An 18290-nucleotide genomic window follows, 5' to 3' on the forward strand; every position below is an offset into this window, starting at 1 on the left:
AAATTATGCACTAAAAAGGTTTTTCTCCAGTATGAGTCCTAATGTGTCTCTTCAAGCTGCTACTTGTAGTAAATGCTTTTAAACTATACGTGCATTTGAAAGATTTCTGTTCCACGTTTTTCCATACACTTGCTTTCCTGTTGCTTTTCCACGCTCAATATTTGTGCAATGTGCACAGTCTTCTGTTGATCTTCATGTGTTGTTATTATGAGCTTAACGAAAGAACTATGCATCATCTGACTTGGAATGTTTCCCCCGTTCATCAGATGGGTTTTCACAAGAATTTTTGGTATTACTCACGTCTTTTTGTGAAACAGTAGGAAAAGTTATCATTTGAACTAATTATGGGTAAATTTAACATTACAAGAGTTTCCAGTTGACAAACGGTGCATGTTGGTATTTATGCCAAAATTTAATTGTTACGCCAGGCAGTAATTGAAGCTTTAATATTATGATTTTCCCGGGTTGCCTCTGCAGAAATGCTTTGAACATCAATATATGTCAAAGTCAAATTCTCACCAATAACGAAAACAGATTCAATACCATTAACACAAACTCTCCTACAATAGAGATAGCAATAAAAATAAAGTTTTTTTGGTATGTTTTGTCGGCAATATGGCTGCTCAGTTTTGACCTTGCTGAGCATTTAGAAACAGAAATAAACCAACACATGATTTTCCTGATTCGAGTAAAATTGGAGTTGCAAACAATTTACAATGTTTTATCAGAAAATCATTAAAATCTGGATTATTTTATTCAAATCTTTGCGGATAAAAGTTGCTCAAGTTACATCTTGTATTTCAATTCGTAAAAAGATGTAAGGCCCAAAAATTAGATTTTCATGCTGCCGAACGTAATACATCGTCTTTCATCCAGAAACCTAAGGCCTGCTGTTTACACGATCTGGATATTACTAAGGTATCGCCACTGGTAAGTTTGCCTTCAAATCACCGTTAAAATGAATAGAATTTTTCTTAAGTTGTTCTATAGCGCCCTGAAGCGGTAAATATTGTAATAACGTTATACTTCGAAGTCACGTGGGTATGGCCAATTTGTTAAAACGAATTGGTAAAAAGTAAACACCCCCTCGGCGATTCGAGAAGCCAACACAAACAGTGAAACTCACACTTGTTTTCCTACCCAAATAGCTCAAAATGCTTTAATAATTTAATGCCACCCTATTGCAGCTTTCCTGTGTGTAGAACGTTTTCTATTTTTCTGAAAAGTACTCGGCAAACACGAAATTACTCCATTCGTTTCTCGTCTGTTCAACATAATCAACCTACTAGATGGGATGAACATGAATCAATATGGGACTTTTCGATGGCAATACCTCTTATACCTCATCAAATTTGTCTATGCTTTTTTTGTCTGGATTCTTTTTTAGTCTGGATAATAAACAAAAGAATCACACAAACCAATGCACACAAGACTAAAAATTACAAGAAATTGATTAAAGATCGTGAGATGTGAAGAAGAATCGGCCTTAAAATATCATTGCAATTGTGCGATATAGATTGAAAGCTTCAGCACGCAAACGACAAAAACAAAGAAAAGAAATCAATAATTTTATCGTCGGTAGCATGTAAAAAGTCCTGCGGTACAACAGTGGTCATTTCCCATGTGTCGATGTATGATACCAAGGCAAGATCAGAGAAATAGCGGCGAAGAATTAGATCTGTTCTCATGTAAAGCCACTCGCTCAACGTAATTGGGTAACTTTGCGTGTAACGAACAGCGCCACGAAGAAATATTTTGGTTTGAGGAAGGCGTTTGTGCAAATCAATTATCGCATGTTTTATTCCTGATGCTCGTTGAAGCAAAACACCGGGGTCGTATTGAAGAAAATGTGCACCAATATTAAACACCAAAATAACACTACGATTTGTTTTAATATCTCGTAATGTATCGACAATATAAGGACGACTTTCGGGAGGTCCTGGGTTGTACAACGGGTTACCATGTGCCCGGTAATGAAGTTCAATGTCAAATTTTCTGCCAAGGGCATTTCTACTCATGGACCAAAAACGATTACTCAAGGGATTGGGATCATCTTTTGCTTGTAACAAAGGTAGCAGAACTTTGGTGTACCATTGTCTCATTGTCGAATCACCAATAAAATATATCGATTTATGTTGAAGGCATTGTCCGGCCGTTGCCTCATTCTTATTTTCGTTGTTACAAAGCAATGAAATCCATTTTCCATCATAGTAATAACCGCTCGGATAACTGAAATTTTTTATGTGAAGTCGCACTGCTGTGTTATTTTCACATTTCTCTAAACTCCTTAAACTGTCTTTAATATTCCCATTGACAATAAGAAGTTTGCCGGAATTGCTCAACTCAACTTGCCAGTTAACCTTTGACTTGAAAAGCAGTTGAGAACCAAGAGAGTTTCCTGGCAGAGTGGCAAATTCAATCATTGGGATCACTTTGGGACAACTTGTATTTGGTGGTAAGCCACTGCATTTCCATGTAATTCCATGGTAAGGTCTGGAATAGTCACAAACCGTCGAAAGATTGCTGAAAATATATATCTTATAATTTTTGACGAAAATGACATAGAAATAAGATTACTCATGCAAAATGTAGCGGTTGTGCGTAAAATTTAGTGACAAGAATAATTTGTGCAAATAGTAATGATTTTTGCAAGTAATGCTTTAAAAAAAATAGCCTTCAATAATAGTAACTCCGCTATTTTTGATTTTTTATTTTAATGTATTTTTAATACTGTGGAAATTAACGAGCAAGGGACCTTTGATCTACGTCACACATCATCGTCTTCCCATCAGAAAGAACTGCTTTATAAGGTTTGAGGGGATTGATCAAAGTTGCTTTCCATGAAATAAGTTCAACCACCGCCTCGCTGGAGTGAACGAGTTCTATAATTAATTTAAACTTTCCAGGAAAAGGAAGAAGTGTTTTCCAACTGTAAGTTCCATTTCCGTAATCATCCAACATAACTGCTATGCCATCCTTGGTAAGGCCACCATTTCCATCGACTCTCATAAGTCTGAAAATGTATAAACACCAACACAATTTGGTTGCTAATTTGAACTGCATCGATCTTGTAATTACCAAGCTAAATTATAAATAAATAATGTTTCACATATGACCGGTTAAATGCTAGTTCATGTGACAGCGTGAATTGTTTCCTCTTCTCTTGACTGCCTGCGTTGCAGTTGGTCATTCTAGTCTACTACTATCGCTTGACAAATGCACGGTTGGCATTCTATTCTATACTCTACTGGTTGCCACGTAAACTGCTTATGTAAAAAGGATTGAACTTAAAATTGCCTGCCTTGTATCTACATATTGGCACTTGGTAAGAAATAAATTGTATATACAAATTAGAAGATTGATTAGTTCGAAACCAGAAGAATGAAGATTGCCAAATTTCAGCCCCGATGGTAAATGGGTGAAGAATGACGATCCAACCACTATAACATGAAAAAGTATTTTTTGCTTTTATTCCGCTTGTTTTAGTGGTTCGCGGGGTTGATGGAATGCAAAATAAGGTTTAGCATTACAGCAAATTGTTATTATTCTGTTGAAGATGTCACCCTGCTGCTATCTTTCTTGGGAAAAATCCTTATCCTATTCTACTGGGGCAATCAGAAACATTTGCAAAATGTATGCGTGCCCAGTGCAACTTTTAGAATAATGGTTTAGCCCAGTGCTTCCCAACCAGTGGGTCGCGAACCATTGATGGCTCGCGAGGCTATTTCAGGTAGGTCGCGAAGCATTTCTAAATGGTCCAGTTTTTTTATAGATCACGTCTGTTCATATCTCATTGTGGGTCGCACAATAAAACTTGCATTAAAAGTGGGTCGCGAACTGAAAAAGTTTGGGAAGCACTTGTTTAGCCTTAATTTCTTATGTCCTTGTATTCCCAACAACACTTTGTTGCAACCATATAGAAGCAAAGACGAAACGTGGTCGTTTGGATTCATTTCGCAGGAAAATTGGGCATATTTAACCAGATTTCGCACATTGAAATTGGTTTCCGATAAAGAAAGCCTTCATAATGTTTTACCAAAGACAAAGCAATATGAAGTTTAAAAGCGAGTAATATCGATAAATGTTCATTTGTGCTTTCATGTTCACTTTAACAACTGATTCGAAGATAGTTGCGGCCGATTCCATGACATTGTTCTCAAACCTCGAATATCATCTCACACAAAACCTTCGTTAAAACTATGTTTCACAACCACGTCACATTCTATACTGGTAACATTGAAACTATCCACAAATTTACGAACTTCATCGTCGCAAATATTTATACTTGAGAAAAAAATCGCTTTTACAGCATTTAAGATAGTATGGACGTCATAGCTGAACGAGCTTGGCTGCAAAGCCAGTGAACCATAATATAGCAGACAAGAACACAATGTTACTGCAGAACAATCAATGAAGATTGCAACATTACATCAATGCGGTTCGACCCTAAGAAAAAAACAAAATTACTGACTGTCGACACGACGGAGCGCCCACTTTACAAGACATGTTGAAAAACCCTTGGCAAATCTCTATTAGTAAAATCTACATTTGTTTCTCACCTGGCACGAAAATGATCTCCTCCGTGTTTCTTTGCAACACCATTAAAGTCTCTTGCTTCAATTAATCCTTCTAACTTCTGTCCAACCGTGTAGTTAACATTACTTGATGTAATGATAACAGATGATTTGGGATCTGTGGTTTGGGAAATGTTTTTCGGCCATTCGACAACTCCCTGTTCGATTTTAGTCAGAAGGTCGTCTACTTCAGGCATGTATTTTCTCCATTCGTATGATCCAAATTTGTTCCAAATAAACCGCTTTACGGTGATCCCCTTTGGAAATTTCCTAATTTTGACATCTGACAGCGTTTTATCGAGGTTGAAATACAACAAAGTACTCAATATCACAGCCACAAGTACAAATAAGTTGACTTTGATCAATATATTATTCATTTTATCGTTAGTGTGTTGATTTTTATTACAAATGCTGTTACAAAATAAATATGTGTTAGGAGGTTACAATTGTATTGTTTTAACTGTGTTACAACATACCCTCTACAGAGTGTTGGGTCTGGTAAGCCCTGGGACGTGAATTCAAACCTCACTGGGAGCCTGATTTCTCATATCTTGCTCCGATGCAGCTGGGATGCAATTCCAGGACTGTATATCTAATGATCTCGATACGATAGCCGTGTTTGCCAAGTAAGGACCTGCGCAGTTGGACGATTCTGCCAATTACTCGATAGCATGAATCAATTCGGCGTTTCCAACACTATTCAACTTTAATATTTGTTCATCAACCACATCGTTAACTACGTGGAGTAATGTTGAAAACAGAAATATTCATCTTACATGTTTTGGCAAAGGAGTAGCGACAACTTCTCAACAGGTCGGTGTAAGATTACAGAATCAGAGCGATTTATTCAACAAACGTCTCACATACTTTTGACACGGGCACTCTTTTGTTCACCACGCCCCTTGTTAACGGTTGTACGTTCAGTTTTTTGGATTTTCCAGACAGCACACGCGATTAAAAAACACTTTGTTATACAACAATTTACGCAAAGATTTTAGAAAGTTAATATTTAATTTACATTCGAAAGCTAAAAAAAATAAATGCAACGTTATAGAAATAGGTTGTCTCAATGGTGGTAATTCAACACTGGACAGTTTATTTTCTCTCTAAACAATACTTTCCAATTAGTGCTACTTCCTAATCTGCCCAACATAATCAGATTTGGGTGCAAAATAAGTGGAGTATGTCACGCTACACGCCTCCGGCCTGTTGCTCGTTGTTGTTGCTGCTGTTTCCCTTCTGCCTTTCAGTCCCGTATTAACTCGACGCTTTTCTGCAACCAGCTGTAGTAGTACTGATGATGAACCAAGCATAGGTTCGAAACGTTTACTTAAAATGATTAACAGCATCTTAGCTTTGACTTTTTTATTCAAAATAATCAGATTTTCCATCACATTCCTTAAATCTTTTTATCTTTACTCGACTCACGAACACATGGCAAGTCAGGTGGTGCGACAGCGACTACGAAGAAGAAGGCAACGTCTGCGCAATCCGATACTATTCAATCAGAAGACAAAGGATTCAAAGGAAATGTATCAGGCGTAGGTATGGCTTCGGACAGCGCAGAAATAACTGACCATCGTTCGTCAGCATGTAGACATTGATATGTCAAAAATACTGAATTATGTTGTTTGTAAGGTTTATTGTGCGCAAAGTTTCCAAATCATGTATGGCCGCTTGTTTTGAATAATATCACCCAAGCATTACAAACATTTATTATTCACTGCCAGAAACACAAAATGTGATTGCATTTACTTGCAAGTAAAAGTAACTCAACAAAATATTCACCAGAAATTGTTATAAAAGCGTGACTAGCATTTTCAACTATCTTGACATATTTTGCATGTATTGTTCGACCACACTCGGATTCGAATCAAGATTATCCCGGCCACGAATCCTTGTCAATTTTTTTTAGACACCGGGACTCGAACACTATTTATATGGGTCGCACGCACTGAGAAAATCTAGTGGCGAGAAAAGATACGTTCCTTTAACCGCTTGGTGTTGACAGTGAGTATTCCTGGAAGCAAACGTTAATGAGTGTCCAAAGCCGTGCGATAACGCTTCCCTAAGAACATGGTCAGCGACATGATCAAACTGGTTAAGGGCTGGAAAGACTGGTTCGTATTGCACACAATCTACCCAAGCAAGATACATAGGCTCTCAGTACAAACAGAAAATAAGTTTTCCATACGATGAATGGACACCGGGCCGCTTGGAAAGCTGGAAAAGTGATTTCATATTTTTCGTTTGTTTTCCTTGCTTGTGACTTGCTGTTTTACTGATTTCATGAAATCACAGTTGTTTGTGTTTTTCACATTTTTACCAGAATAATTGTAGGCGAAATATAAACATCAAAATCATCACAACGACATATGACATATGTTTTATTTGTCATTAAAGAAAATGTGCACACATCAAAACGATAACGTGTTTGTTTTTAACCAGTCTGTTTTTACCCGCAATGCTCATGTTCCAATATATAATGGGTTGCTGGTGCTTGATAGTAAAAGTCTGTCAATTTTCTTCTGGAAGCATTTTTACTCTTGAACTAAAAATATTCGATCGAATAATTCAGAACAAGTTGTGTTGATAGAAAACGAAATCAATCACCAGCAAAATCAGCTGATTTGGGTTGAAGGAATCATTATGTCATAGTTTTAATGTTGATTTTTTTTGTTAAAGCATTTCATTTTTGATTGTCGTGAAACCAGCACGATTAACATTTTTTGGCTAGGTAAATAACGGCAAGTGCAAACAAAGTTTGATTTCGTAGAGATAGCTTTTCTTTATTCACTAATGTAGTGGTTTAGCCTGTTTGCATACACACAGTGCGTAAATATGCACACAGCGAAACGGTGTGCGAAACTGCACAATACATAACGGGGACCAAAGAAGTATACTCCTAGCCTTTCAGTGGAAGTGAAGCTGTTACATGTCACAGTTATATCACTATTATGAAACAAAAAACGATAAGATTTAGACGGGTCGCAGTCATAATTGTGGCTGTATTAAGTACTTTACTGTATTTGGATCTTTGTGTAAATCTGCCAATCAGCTAAAACGGGAACTTTCCCCGAGCAGTTACTACAAAGAAGGATATTTGGAACAAATTTGGATCAAACGAATGGAGAAAATACATGCCTGAAGTAGATAACCTTCTGACTAAAATCGAACAGGGAGTTGTTGAATGGTTGAGAAACATTTCCCAAACAACAGATCCCAAATCATCTGTTATTATTACATCAAGTAATGTTAACTACACGGTTGGACAGACGTTAGAAGGATTAATTGAAGCAAGATACTTTAAGAGAGTTGCAAAGAAACACAGAGAAAATCATTTTCGTGCCAGGTAAGGAATTTCCCCCACCTTTATGTTGAATTTCATCAATTTTGCCCAATGTAGGAGCATGCTACCTGATTTCTGCAACTCTGTACACGTATATCAACACGGAAATCAAATAGATGCGTTTTCAATGCAACATTTTCAGACTAATAAGAGTTGATGAGAATGGTCGCTTCACCAAGGATGACATACCAGTGACGTTGGAAGATCACAGAAATGGAACTTACAGTTGGAAAACACTTCTTTCTTGATGAGACAATGGTACACAAACATTATTCTGCCGTTATTACAAGCAAAAAATGATCCTAATCACTTTTTTTACGTAATAAAAACGTTGAAAGTTGGTTTTATACGTTTTAAATAAACTCGTTTAGTGATAGTTTCAAAATGACAGACAATTTATGTCATAGGCTTGTCTTTGATGCATTTTAATTCATTTGTTTTGAATTCAATGTGCTGATACAGTGTCGCTTTTTTTGTGGAATTATATGTAAAGCTTCACGTACAATCGCCTTTCCATTTGGAACGTGTGTGAAATATTTGATATTGTGAAGGGAAAATACTACTACATTGGGACATAGAATGATCGTTATATTTGATCCTCACATGAGCCTGTGTAACATCAAAATCTGTGCGAATCAAGTCATTTTTCTTAAAATGCTTCACATTTGCAAAATAATCAAAGGAAATTTCGGCCATAACATCTAATAACATTGAAAACTGAAAATAGGCTTTGACCACCAGGTATCATAATGAATTATGAATCTGACGCTCTTCTGGTGGAGAACAACAAATATACACCTTTTGTTTAAAAAAGATTGTATTTTCTGACGTTTCGCCTGTACGTACGACTAGGCTTCTTCAGAGAATAAAACAAACACAGTAGCGAAGCGAACCAACAGGGCAAAGAAATTGAGCGACGAAAAAACAAAAGGGCGTAACAGCTAAAACACAGCGGGACATAATTCAATGGACAACATCGATCATGGGTCAAACGGCCAAACATGGGAAACAAAAGTCACGAATTGTTACGGGCGAAATTGCGGAACACGGGCGAAAGTACTTTTCCATCGTTCCAGTTTATGTGAAGCAAGACATGAAGCCAAGATGAAATCTTTGGATAATTCAAACAAAGACAGACAACAGGGTTCCGATCAAAAAGGAATTTGGATTAAAAACATTTCTTCCCGTGTCTTAACTAAAGCAGAAACAACAGTGTTAGAAAAGGGACAAAATTTCGCCATCACTCCACACAAATTACCCACCATTGATCTGATCAGTGCCTCTGAAGCAGCTCTTCTACGCCTGGGCACAGATAAACTAGCGGAAGCCGATCATGCCCGTAGCAAAATTTCTAAGATTTTGAAAGAAGCCAAATTGCCACCTTCAAACTTTTCTAAAGAAGAATGGGAAGCAACTAAGAGTTTGAGGAACGACACCAACATCATCATATCCAAGGCTGACAAAGGAAATTGCACTGTGGTCATGGACAGACAAGATTATGACAATAAAGTTGTTACCATGCTCTCGGACAACGAAACTTACAAGAAACTTGCCAAATCACCTTGTACTAGACTGGAGACGAAACTGAACAAATTTGTGTGGAAACTACGGACAGAAGACTGCATATCCCAACCGGAGTATCGAAGACTACACAGCAGCGACGGTGTGCTCCCAAAGTTCTACGGGTTACCCAAAATCCATAAGGAAGGTATTCCATTAAGACCGATTGTTTCTTTTGTTAACTCGCCAACCTACCAGCTATCTAAGTTCATCAGTCAAATTTTATTTCCTTTAGTTAATAGTACTGACTTTACTGTAAAAAATTCCAGTGAGTTGTAAAGATTATTTCTGATTATAAATTACTTCCGCATGAGTGTCAAGTATCGTTTGATGTCGTTAGCCTGTTTACGTCAATTCCGACAGATGTTGCGCTCAGAATATCCTTGGACCAACTACAACAAGACACAACACTACATAAACGTACCAATCTTAAGTTAACACACATCCAAGAGGCATTACAGTTGTGCTTAGACTCGACTGTTTTCACATATAAACACGACATTTACCAACAAATTTTTGGCACCCCCATGGGCTCTCCCATTTCACCGGTTCTGGCCAACATTATAATGGAACAACTTGAGCAAACCGCTCTTGCTTCCTTCAAAACACCCCCGCGACTTTGGCTCCGCTATGTCGATGACACGTACGTCATCATAGCAAAAGACGAGGTCGCAGGGTTTCATAACCACATAAACAGCATCGAACCTTCCATTAAGTTTACCCGGGAAACACAACATGACCATAGTCTGTCATTTTTGGACGTAAACGTCACTGCAAACCCGGACGGGAAACTTACCACCTCCATTTTTTACAAGCCTACACACACTAACCGCTACTTACAATACACCTCACACCATCCGAAACATCAAAAACTCACTGTGGCCAGAACCTTATATAACAGAACGATTACACATATTGCCGATCCACACACTCGGAGGGTTGAACGCAAACACATTCGAAACGTTCTAAAACTAAACAAATTTCCCACTAACCTAAATCTCACACCCCACACACACAACAAACCCACACAAACATACACAGCATTCACTTCCATACCATATGTACAGGGAGTTTCTGAGCGGATATCAAGAATACTCAACGCCACTGGCGTAAAAGTTGCCATGAAACCGGTATGCACTTTAGAAAACATGTTTCCCAAACCTAAAGACCGTATTCCCATGCTTCAAATGACCGGTGTAGTTTACTTAATCCCTTGTCTTGATTGTAACACTGTGTATATTGGCCAGACTAAGCGCAATTTAACGTCTCGTATTAAAGAACACAAGGCAGCCATACGCAATATGGAACCCAATAAATCTGCCCTATGTGCCCACATGCTTGACACCGACCACCGTATCAATTGGAAGGAAGCAAAAGTATTAAAACAAGAAACAATTTTGGCAAAACGGTTGGTTGTGGAAAATTATTATATTAATTCGCTACCGAATGTTTTAAATCGGAACGATGGAAAAGTACTTTCGCCCGTGTTCCGCAATTTCGCCCGTAACAATTCGTGACTTTTGTTTCCCATGTTTGGCCGTTTGACCCATGATCGATGTTGTCCATTGAATTATGTCCCGCTGTGTTTTAGCTGTTACGCCCTTTTGTTTTTTCGTCGCTCAATTTCTTTGCCCTGTTGGTTCGCTTCGCTACTGTGTTTGTTTTATTCTCTGAAGAAGCCTAGTCGTACGTACAGGCGAAACGTCAGAAAATACAATCTTTTTTAAACAAAAGGTGTATATTTGTTGTTCTCCACCAGAAGAGCGTCAGATTCATAATTCATCTAATAACATGCCAAAAAAATTAGCTCAAGATTTGCCTGTGCACCATATTGTAGCAAGTGTATAAAGTTTCCTATGTCGTTTCGCTGTGTACCTTTGTCACTACGCTGTCTTTTGTGCAAACATGGAAAACCGCTTAACAAACAAAGCTACACTAACACTCCCAAATTCAACTTTGTTTTAACTTCGTTAACTTGTTCTTTACTGGTATGACAATCGTTATAGGCAATGTAGTGTATTTGTTTACACACAAACCATCAACCCCGTGTGGTTAAAGTATTACTCATATAAATGGAACATATATCGCCCCTCACATACACCTGAATCAAAAGGTTTATATGTGATGTGGCCAAAAATAACTGAATGTTTACTGAGAGTCTGATTGCAGTCAGACGTTCAATGACAAACCAAACAACTAAAACCTGGAAGATTATTTCGATCCTCAGAACAAAGTCGGGAAGATTTGTAAATGTACATATCTGACGTCACTCAACTCGGACACAGAAAAGATAATTCAAATGACAACCAGTAAATCAGAAATACAACACAACAAATGAACAAGTACACCACATGTATTAGTGTATCGAATAAAAAACGATTAACGTTACTTGTTTTTTTGTTACTTTTTCATGTTACTTTTTCAACATTGTGTACAATGGAAAACCACCTTTAACAAAGATGCGAAAGAAATAAAGAAATAAAGTCATTAATTTTATCACTGGTGGCGTGAACAGATTCTTGCGGAACAACTGTGGTCATTTCCCATGTGTCGATGTATGATACATACGGTAGATCAGAAAAATAACTTCGTAGAATTCGATCCGTTCTCATGTAAAGCCACTCGCTCAGAATTACCTCAAAACTTTTTCTAAAACGCACAGCGCCACGTAAAACGACTTTAGTATTAGGGAGGCGTTTGTGCAAATCAATTATCGCATGTTTTATTCCTGATGCTCGTTCAATTATGACAAAAGGATCATATGGAAGAAAATGTGCACCGATATTAAACACCAAAATAACACTACGATTTGTTATAATATCTCGTAACGTATCCACAATATAAGGTCGACTTTCTGGGGGACCTGGGTTGTGTAATGGGTTGCCATGTGCCCGGTAATGAAGATCAATGTCAAATTTTTTACTGATAGCATTTCGTCCCATTGACCAGAAACGATTACTTAATGGTGAGGGTAGGTCTTTAGCTTGCAACAAAGGCAGTAAACCACTTGTGTACCATTGTCTCATTGTAGAATCACCAACAAAATATATTGATTTATGTTGAAGGCATTCCCCGGCCATCTTTGCAGTCTTATGTTTATTGTCACAAAGCAATGAGTTCCATTGGCCAGCGTAGTAATATCCGTTGGGAGAGCTGTAATTTGTTGCACAAAGATGTTGTGTTGGATTATTTGATTTGCATTTTTCATTGCTTTTCAAACTGTCATTTATGTTCCCATTCACAAAAATAAGTTTTCCGGAATTATTCAACTCAACTTGAAAGTTAACCCCAGTTTTGTGTAGCGGTTCCGAGCCAAGGTTTTTGTCCGGATGATCCTTTTTAATTTCTATCATGGGAACCACTTTCGGACAAATTATAGTTGGCTGTGGAGCAACGCATTTCCATATAATCCCTTGACCAAGTCTGGAGTAGTCACAAACCGGGGACTGATTGCTAAATTTCAGATATAGATTGATTATTAAGCCCAAATTTTTCAAAAAAATTTGATCCAACCTAGTGATAGCTAGGCTGCATTGCCTGGGCTGCTAAGCCTGGAAACCTATTGATCAAACTTTAGTACGCTTTAACTGGTTTCAAAATAACATAAAACTGTTAACACACCTTACATTTACGTCACACATCATAGTATTTCCATTGGAAAGAACTGCATGGAACGGTTTCAGTGAATTCACAAACGTTGCTTTCCTCACAATAAGTTCCACTACCGCCTCACTGGAGTGAACGAGTTCTATAATTAATTTGAACTTCCCAGGAAAGGGAAGAAGTGTTTTCCAACTGTAAGTTCCATTTCCGTGATCATTCAACATCACTGCTATGCCATCATTTGTGAGAAAACCATTCTCATTAACTCTCAGAAGCCTATGATTTTGCATTGAAAACGCATCTATTTGATTATCGGGTTCAAATACGTGTAAAGAGTTGGACAAATAACAAAAAATGTTGCAACAAAAACATACGGATAGCTCAAATTCATCAATGGGGTGGGTTATATTTCTCACCTGGCACGAAAATGATCTCCTCCGTGTTTCTTAGCAACACCCATAAAGTCTCTTGCTTCAATTAATCCTTCTAATTTGTGTCCAACCGTGTAGTTAACATTACTTGATGTAATGATAACAGATGATTTGGGATCTGTAGTTTGGGAAATGTTTTTCGGCCATTCAATAACTCCCTGTTCGATTTTAGTCAGAAGGTTATCCACTTCAGGCATGTATTTTCTCCATTCGTATGATCCAAATTTGTTCCAAATATCTTTCTTTATAGTAACTGCAAGGGAGAAGTTCCCATTGTAGCTCACTGGCATATTTACACAAAGATCCAAATACAGCAAAGTACTCATTACAGCCACAACTAAGACTGTGACCAGCCTAAATCTTACAGTTTTTCGTTTCATAATAATGCTGTACCTGTAACAGATGGACGGAAAAATGTGAATACTGTTATGTTTGAAGTAGCAACAATTTTTTGCTGTAAGACACAAACATGCATTTCGAATTTGCTTCTCAGCGGTTGTTTCACTCAATGATGTTAAGCCTGACTTTAAACAAATATTTTCAACCTAGTGATCTGGAGACAGGGCCACTGATTCGACCTAACAAGTCTAATCAGTTCAGCTATGATGTGACTTTCAACGATCTTGTCAGCTGAATAGCCGTCAGGTGACTTTACAGCAGCCATTAACCATTGGGTATCAAAGCAAGTGTAATCCGCGCGAAACTAGCGAAGGTGGAAACACTGTGGCCAAGCTGGTCTATTCCCCATACATAACTTTCCCCATACATAACTTCCCCAACATGCTTATCTGAAAAAGGTTCTTTTTGATAACTGCTAAAGCAAACAACTTAGTATGCTCTACTTTCACTGAAAAGCTAAACGCACACACAAAATCTTAGGTCCCCATTATGTATTGTACAGTTTCGCGCTGCGTTTCCCTGTGTGTCATTCACGCACTGTGTGTGTGCAAACAGGCCAAACCACTAAATCAATGAATAAAGCGAAGTTGCTACAAAATCAAGCAGAAAAAAAAGGGGTTTTACCACAAACATTAAAGTGATTGCATTGGTACCAACACAACTTGTTTTGAATCATTCGAACAATTGGTTGAATGGCTTGGCAATATGACATACTGACAGGTTGTAACATGCTTTCTAAGAAGGCTGTGAACCGTGACGTCGGGATGTCAACTAGAGATTGTAACAATCTCACCGCAATGTCGTGTATGTTGATGAATTCCAGCTGTAAGGCGGCAATTTTGTAGGTCTTGAACAAGGGATATGCGTATGTTTGGGTGTTAGAATTAAAGTATATGTTGCTGCAGGACTGGGTACATGATGATACATATTGCCTTTGTTCTTAATTCCAGTGGTATGAAACAGTACGCTGTCACTGATAACACCATCATTATATAGAGGAATAGGATTTTGTCACACGTTCAGCGCAGAGTTGATATATGTTTGTTTTACGAGGCGAAGGTAATGTTCTAAAATCTTTTAGTTCTTGTCCGTAATTTTCCCATAGTTATCGTATTCAAGAATTACAACTTTACCGTCCTTATCGGATTTACAAATCACTATTTGTTTCGAAGAAGGGAGGTTGACTAGTTTGTCAAAGTTCTTTGCTGAGTTTTTTTTGAATATTGAAAGTTTACCTTATTGATCAAGTTTCGCAGTTTGCAACCACACACCGTGGTTGTTAGTACAAGTCATTACCACCACCGAATGGGCCAATACCACTTCGCCAAGACATTAACCTGCCGAAACTACGGCATTTATTCAGCCACCTGCCTTCCATGTGGCAATCAATACTTTGGCCAAACGAATAACAATATATCCACTCGATGGAACGGGCATCGATCCGTTTGAATTCTGAAAGATAATGGAAACACCGACCGAGTTGCGTTACTTCACCACAACAATGCAGAACGTTAGCACCACCGACATGCCAACATGGCAAAGTATTATCAAGTTGTCTGCACAGAACAGCCCCCAGTCCACCTATTAGACATATTTGAAGACAAACGGTTTCACAAAATCAAGGCAAAAATCAACATTAATCGCCTTATATTGCCTCATAAAAAGTACGTGTAAAGCGGTTGTGAACCTTTATTGCGCGTGTCAAGAAACGAATGCCGGCATAACGCCACTTTCACTAGACACGAGAAAGAGACAAGGAAACCTTCGGCACAGCCTACCGGCAAAACACAAGCGCTACACAGCCGCCCTCCACAAGCGGACATACATTCAATTATTGTCTTTTCGGAGGTCGCCCTCTGCGGGGTTTTGTACAGGTTGCGGAAGTCGAGATGAGCTGGTTTAAGTCGTTCTTTCGTGACTTCTTGTTGTCGTCCACCAATGTCCAAAATAAATGTGTTGGACCTTTCTCCACGATTCGGAACAGTCCATTGTAAAGTGTAGTCAGTGGAGTCAGTGGAGTCAGCGGTGAGCGGTGTTTGTCGACGCGCAATCGTCTGGAACGTACGATCTATTGAGACAGTGGCGTCGCATTTGTGGAGGCACAAAGTTTCGTACGTGTTCATGCAGACTGGGCAAAATACAGTTCGGTTCAGCTTCGGAAGGAGAACCGCTCGTATGAACAAATTCGCCAGGAACCGGCATATGACGTTCGAATGTCCTCTTTCGGTGCAGCTCAAATACCGAGCAGAACCCATGGTAACTGATCGACTGAATTGAGCCTTTAAGAAAGTAACGAAAATGACAGATTGCCAAATACAAGGCGAGTAGTTCTCGATCAAACACATTATAACTTACTTCATTAATTTAAGCTGAAGACAGATGGCCGCTGTTCGACCTATTATGTCTTATTTAGTAGTGTAATAATAAAATAGTTACTGGGGAGGGGTGTTCTTGTTGTTGCAGCATTTATGATCGCTAACGTGATACATGAACTTTTGAAAACACGACAGAGACAAACCGTTAGTTTAGCATTGTCGTTTTGTCCACTCACAGTTATGTAGTTTCTGCTATACCCTATGGTCTTTCGTTAATTAGGGAGAAATAAGCCTTTGATTCGTCGCAATGACAAATTTTTGTGTGATGCAAAAGCCTGTCCTGGCCTTCAAGGCAACGTAATCTGTGGATTCTCCTATGTTTGAAACTATTCGATATCTGCATAGAAATGCGCCTTTTCCAATCTAAACAATGCATTTTTTCGACGCAAGCGCCTTGTGTGATGTCCTTTTCTCCTCAGCGCAAAAGGTTTACGATTTTTGGTTGCCGTTACTTTTCGTGCAGTTTTCTCCTTTTTCTAGTTGACGTAGAACCGTAAAACTTTGAATATGTTTGTTGTAGATGTACCTTTAGTTTTATGCAAAGTTGTCATGGCCGTGTCAAATGCACTTTAAGGTGGTATTCCATCACACAAAATGCTGAACAAGTAACATGCTTAATCTGTGCAAAATACCGTTGATCGTTTTTTATCCGAAAAACAAAAACTTATGGTGTACTTGTTCATTTGTCGTGTTGTATTTCTGATTTACTGGTTGTCATTCGAATCCTCCTTTCTGTGTCTAAGTTGAATGACATCAGGTATTTACATTTACAAATCTTCCCGACTTTGTTCTGGGGATCAAAATAGTTCTTCAAGCTTTCAGTTGTTCGGTTTGTAATGAGACGTCTGACTGCAATCAAACTCTCAGTAAACATTAAGTTTTTTTGGCCAAATCACGTTGAAACCTTTTTAAAAAAGATGTATGAGCGGGGCGCTATGTTTCCTCCATATGAGTCATATTTTAACCACACGCGGTTGATGTATTATGTGCAAAACAAACACTACATAACCTAAACGATTGTAATTCCAGTAAAGACAAGATAGCGAAGTGAAAACAAAGTTGAATTTGGGAGTGTTAGTGTAGCTTTATTTTTTAAGTGGTTTTCCATGTTTGCACAAAAGACAGCGTAATGACAAAGGTACACAGCGAAACGACATGGGAAACTTATGAACTTACTACAATATGGTGTGCAGGTAAGTCTTGAGTTAAATTTGTTAGCTTCTCTTTAGAAGTTATTGCAAAAATTTCCTTGGATATAGACTTGATAAGGGATTAACATTTGCACAGATTTTGATTTGACACAGGCTCATTTCACACAAACACACACGTTGCAAAGGAAAAGCGATTGTAGGTGAAGCTTTTCATATAAGAGAGCTGCAGACAGGGTGTGTAGTCTCACTGTTTCGACCTATAAGGTATCTTCAGTGCAGCTGTTGACAGTGACACTGTGCTAGCTTTTACACAAGCGGGCACACTAATTTCCACTTAGTGGTACCTTTCAGTCTACGTCGATCCGTTGGGTACCTTATACTGAGTACCAAACAACAGAGACGAACCCCTGTGGAGCGCACTATGGCCAAACGGATCTGCTTGTTAACCGATAGTGCTAAAGGCAAAAACACCTATGCAATATTGCATTGGTGGAAACAGTGCGTGTACACACCCTGTCTGCAGCTTTGCAATAATATGGCTTTTACATTGTAAATAACTCGAAGTGTCTCAGAGATATTTAACAGTGTCTCGATGGCCTGAGCGGTAATTGAGTCTCTTCGATTGTTAAACCTGCTTCTGCCCCGTTCTATAAAGCACCCAGAACCAGGATCTCATCCCGAATAATTGTATTCATTTCTGTTATCTTCTTCATTACGACGGTACATTACAACTTTCAATACAACGTTGATAGAATGTCAGCAAATAGAATATAATCGAGCCCGATGCAAAGAGCCCAAAGCAAAAAGCCCAATGCAAAGAAGTGAATGAACCGGCGCACATGACTATT

The 18290-nt window shown here is 38.4% G+C and overlaps 3 protein-coding genes across 3 annotated transcripts; 1 reads left to right on the plus strand and 2 right to left on the minus strand.

Moving 5' to 3' along the window:
• Nucleotides 1-1526: 1526 nt before the first annotated feature.
• Nucleotides 1527-5584, minus strand: LOC145906923 (NXPE family member 3-like). Its single transcript, XM_082994380.1, has 4 exons — nucleotides 5351-5584; nucleotides 4560-5208; nucleotides 2756-3013; nucleotides 1527-2523 (listed from the first exon to the last, which is right to left on the minus strand). Exons 2-4 carry the CDS (start codon nucleotides 4949-4951, stop codon nucleotides 1527-1529), a joined length of 1647 nt encoding a protein of 548 aa, XP_082850506.1. The 5' UTR covers nucleotides 4952-5208; nucleotides 5351-5584.
• A 4426-nt stretch (nucleotides 5585-10010) lies between these two features.
• Nucleotides 10011-11000, plus strand: LOC145906924 (uncharacterized). The gene has a single exon (XM_082994381.1). The coding sequence runs from the start codon at nucleotides 10011-10013 to the stop codon at nucleotides 10998-11000; it is 990 nt and encodes a 329-aa protein (XP_082850507.1).
• Nucleotides 11001-11933: 933 nt separating this feature from the next.
• On the minus strand, nucleotides 11934-16171 carry LOC145906925 (NXPE family member 3-like). Its single transcript, XM_082994382.1, has 4 exons — nucleotides 15742-16171; nucleotides 13503-13770; nucleotides 13194-13362; nucleotides 11934-13028 (listed from the first exon to the last, which is right to left on the minus strand). The coding sequence occupies exons 1-4, from the start codon at nucleotides 16169-16171 to the stop codon at nucleotides 11934-11936; spliced, it is 1962 nt and encodes a 653-aa protein (XP_082850508.1).
• Between the last annotated feature and the right edge of the window lie 2119 nt (nucleotides 16172-18290).

The sequence above is a fragment of the Ascidia mentula genome, chromosome 6 (assembly GCF_947561715.1).
Source record: "Ascidia mentula chromosome 6, kaAscMent1.1, whole genome shotgun sequence".
In the NCBI taxonomy this organism is placed as follows: domain Eukaryota; kingdom Metazoa; phylum Chordata; class Ascidiacea; order Phlebobranchia; family Ascidiidae; genus Ascidia; species Ascidia mentula.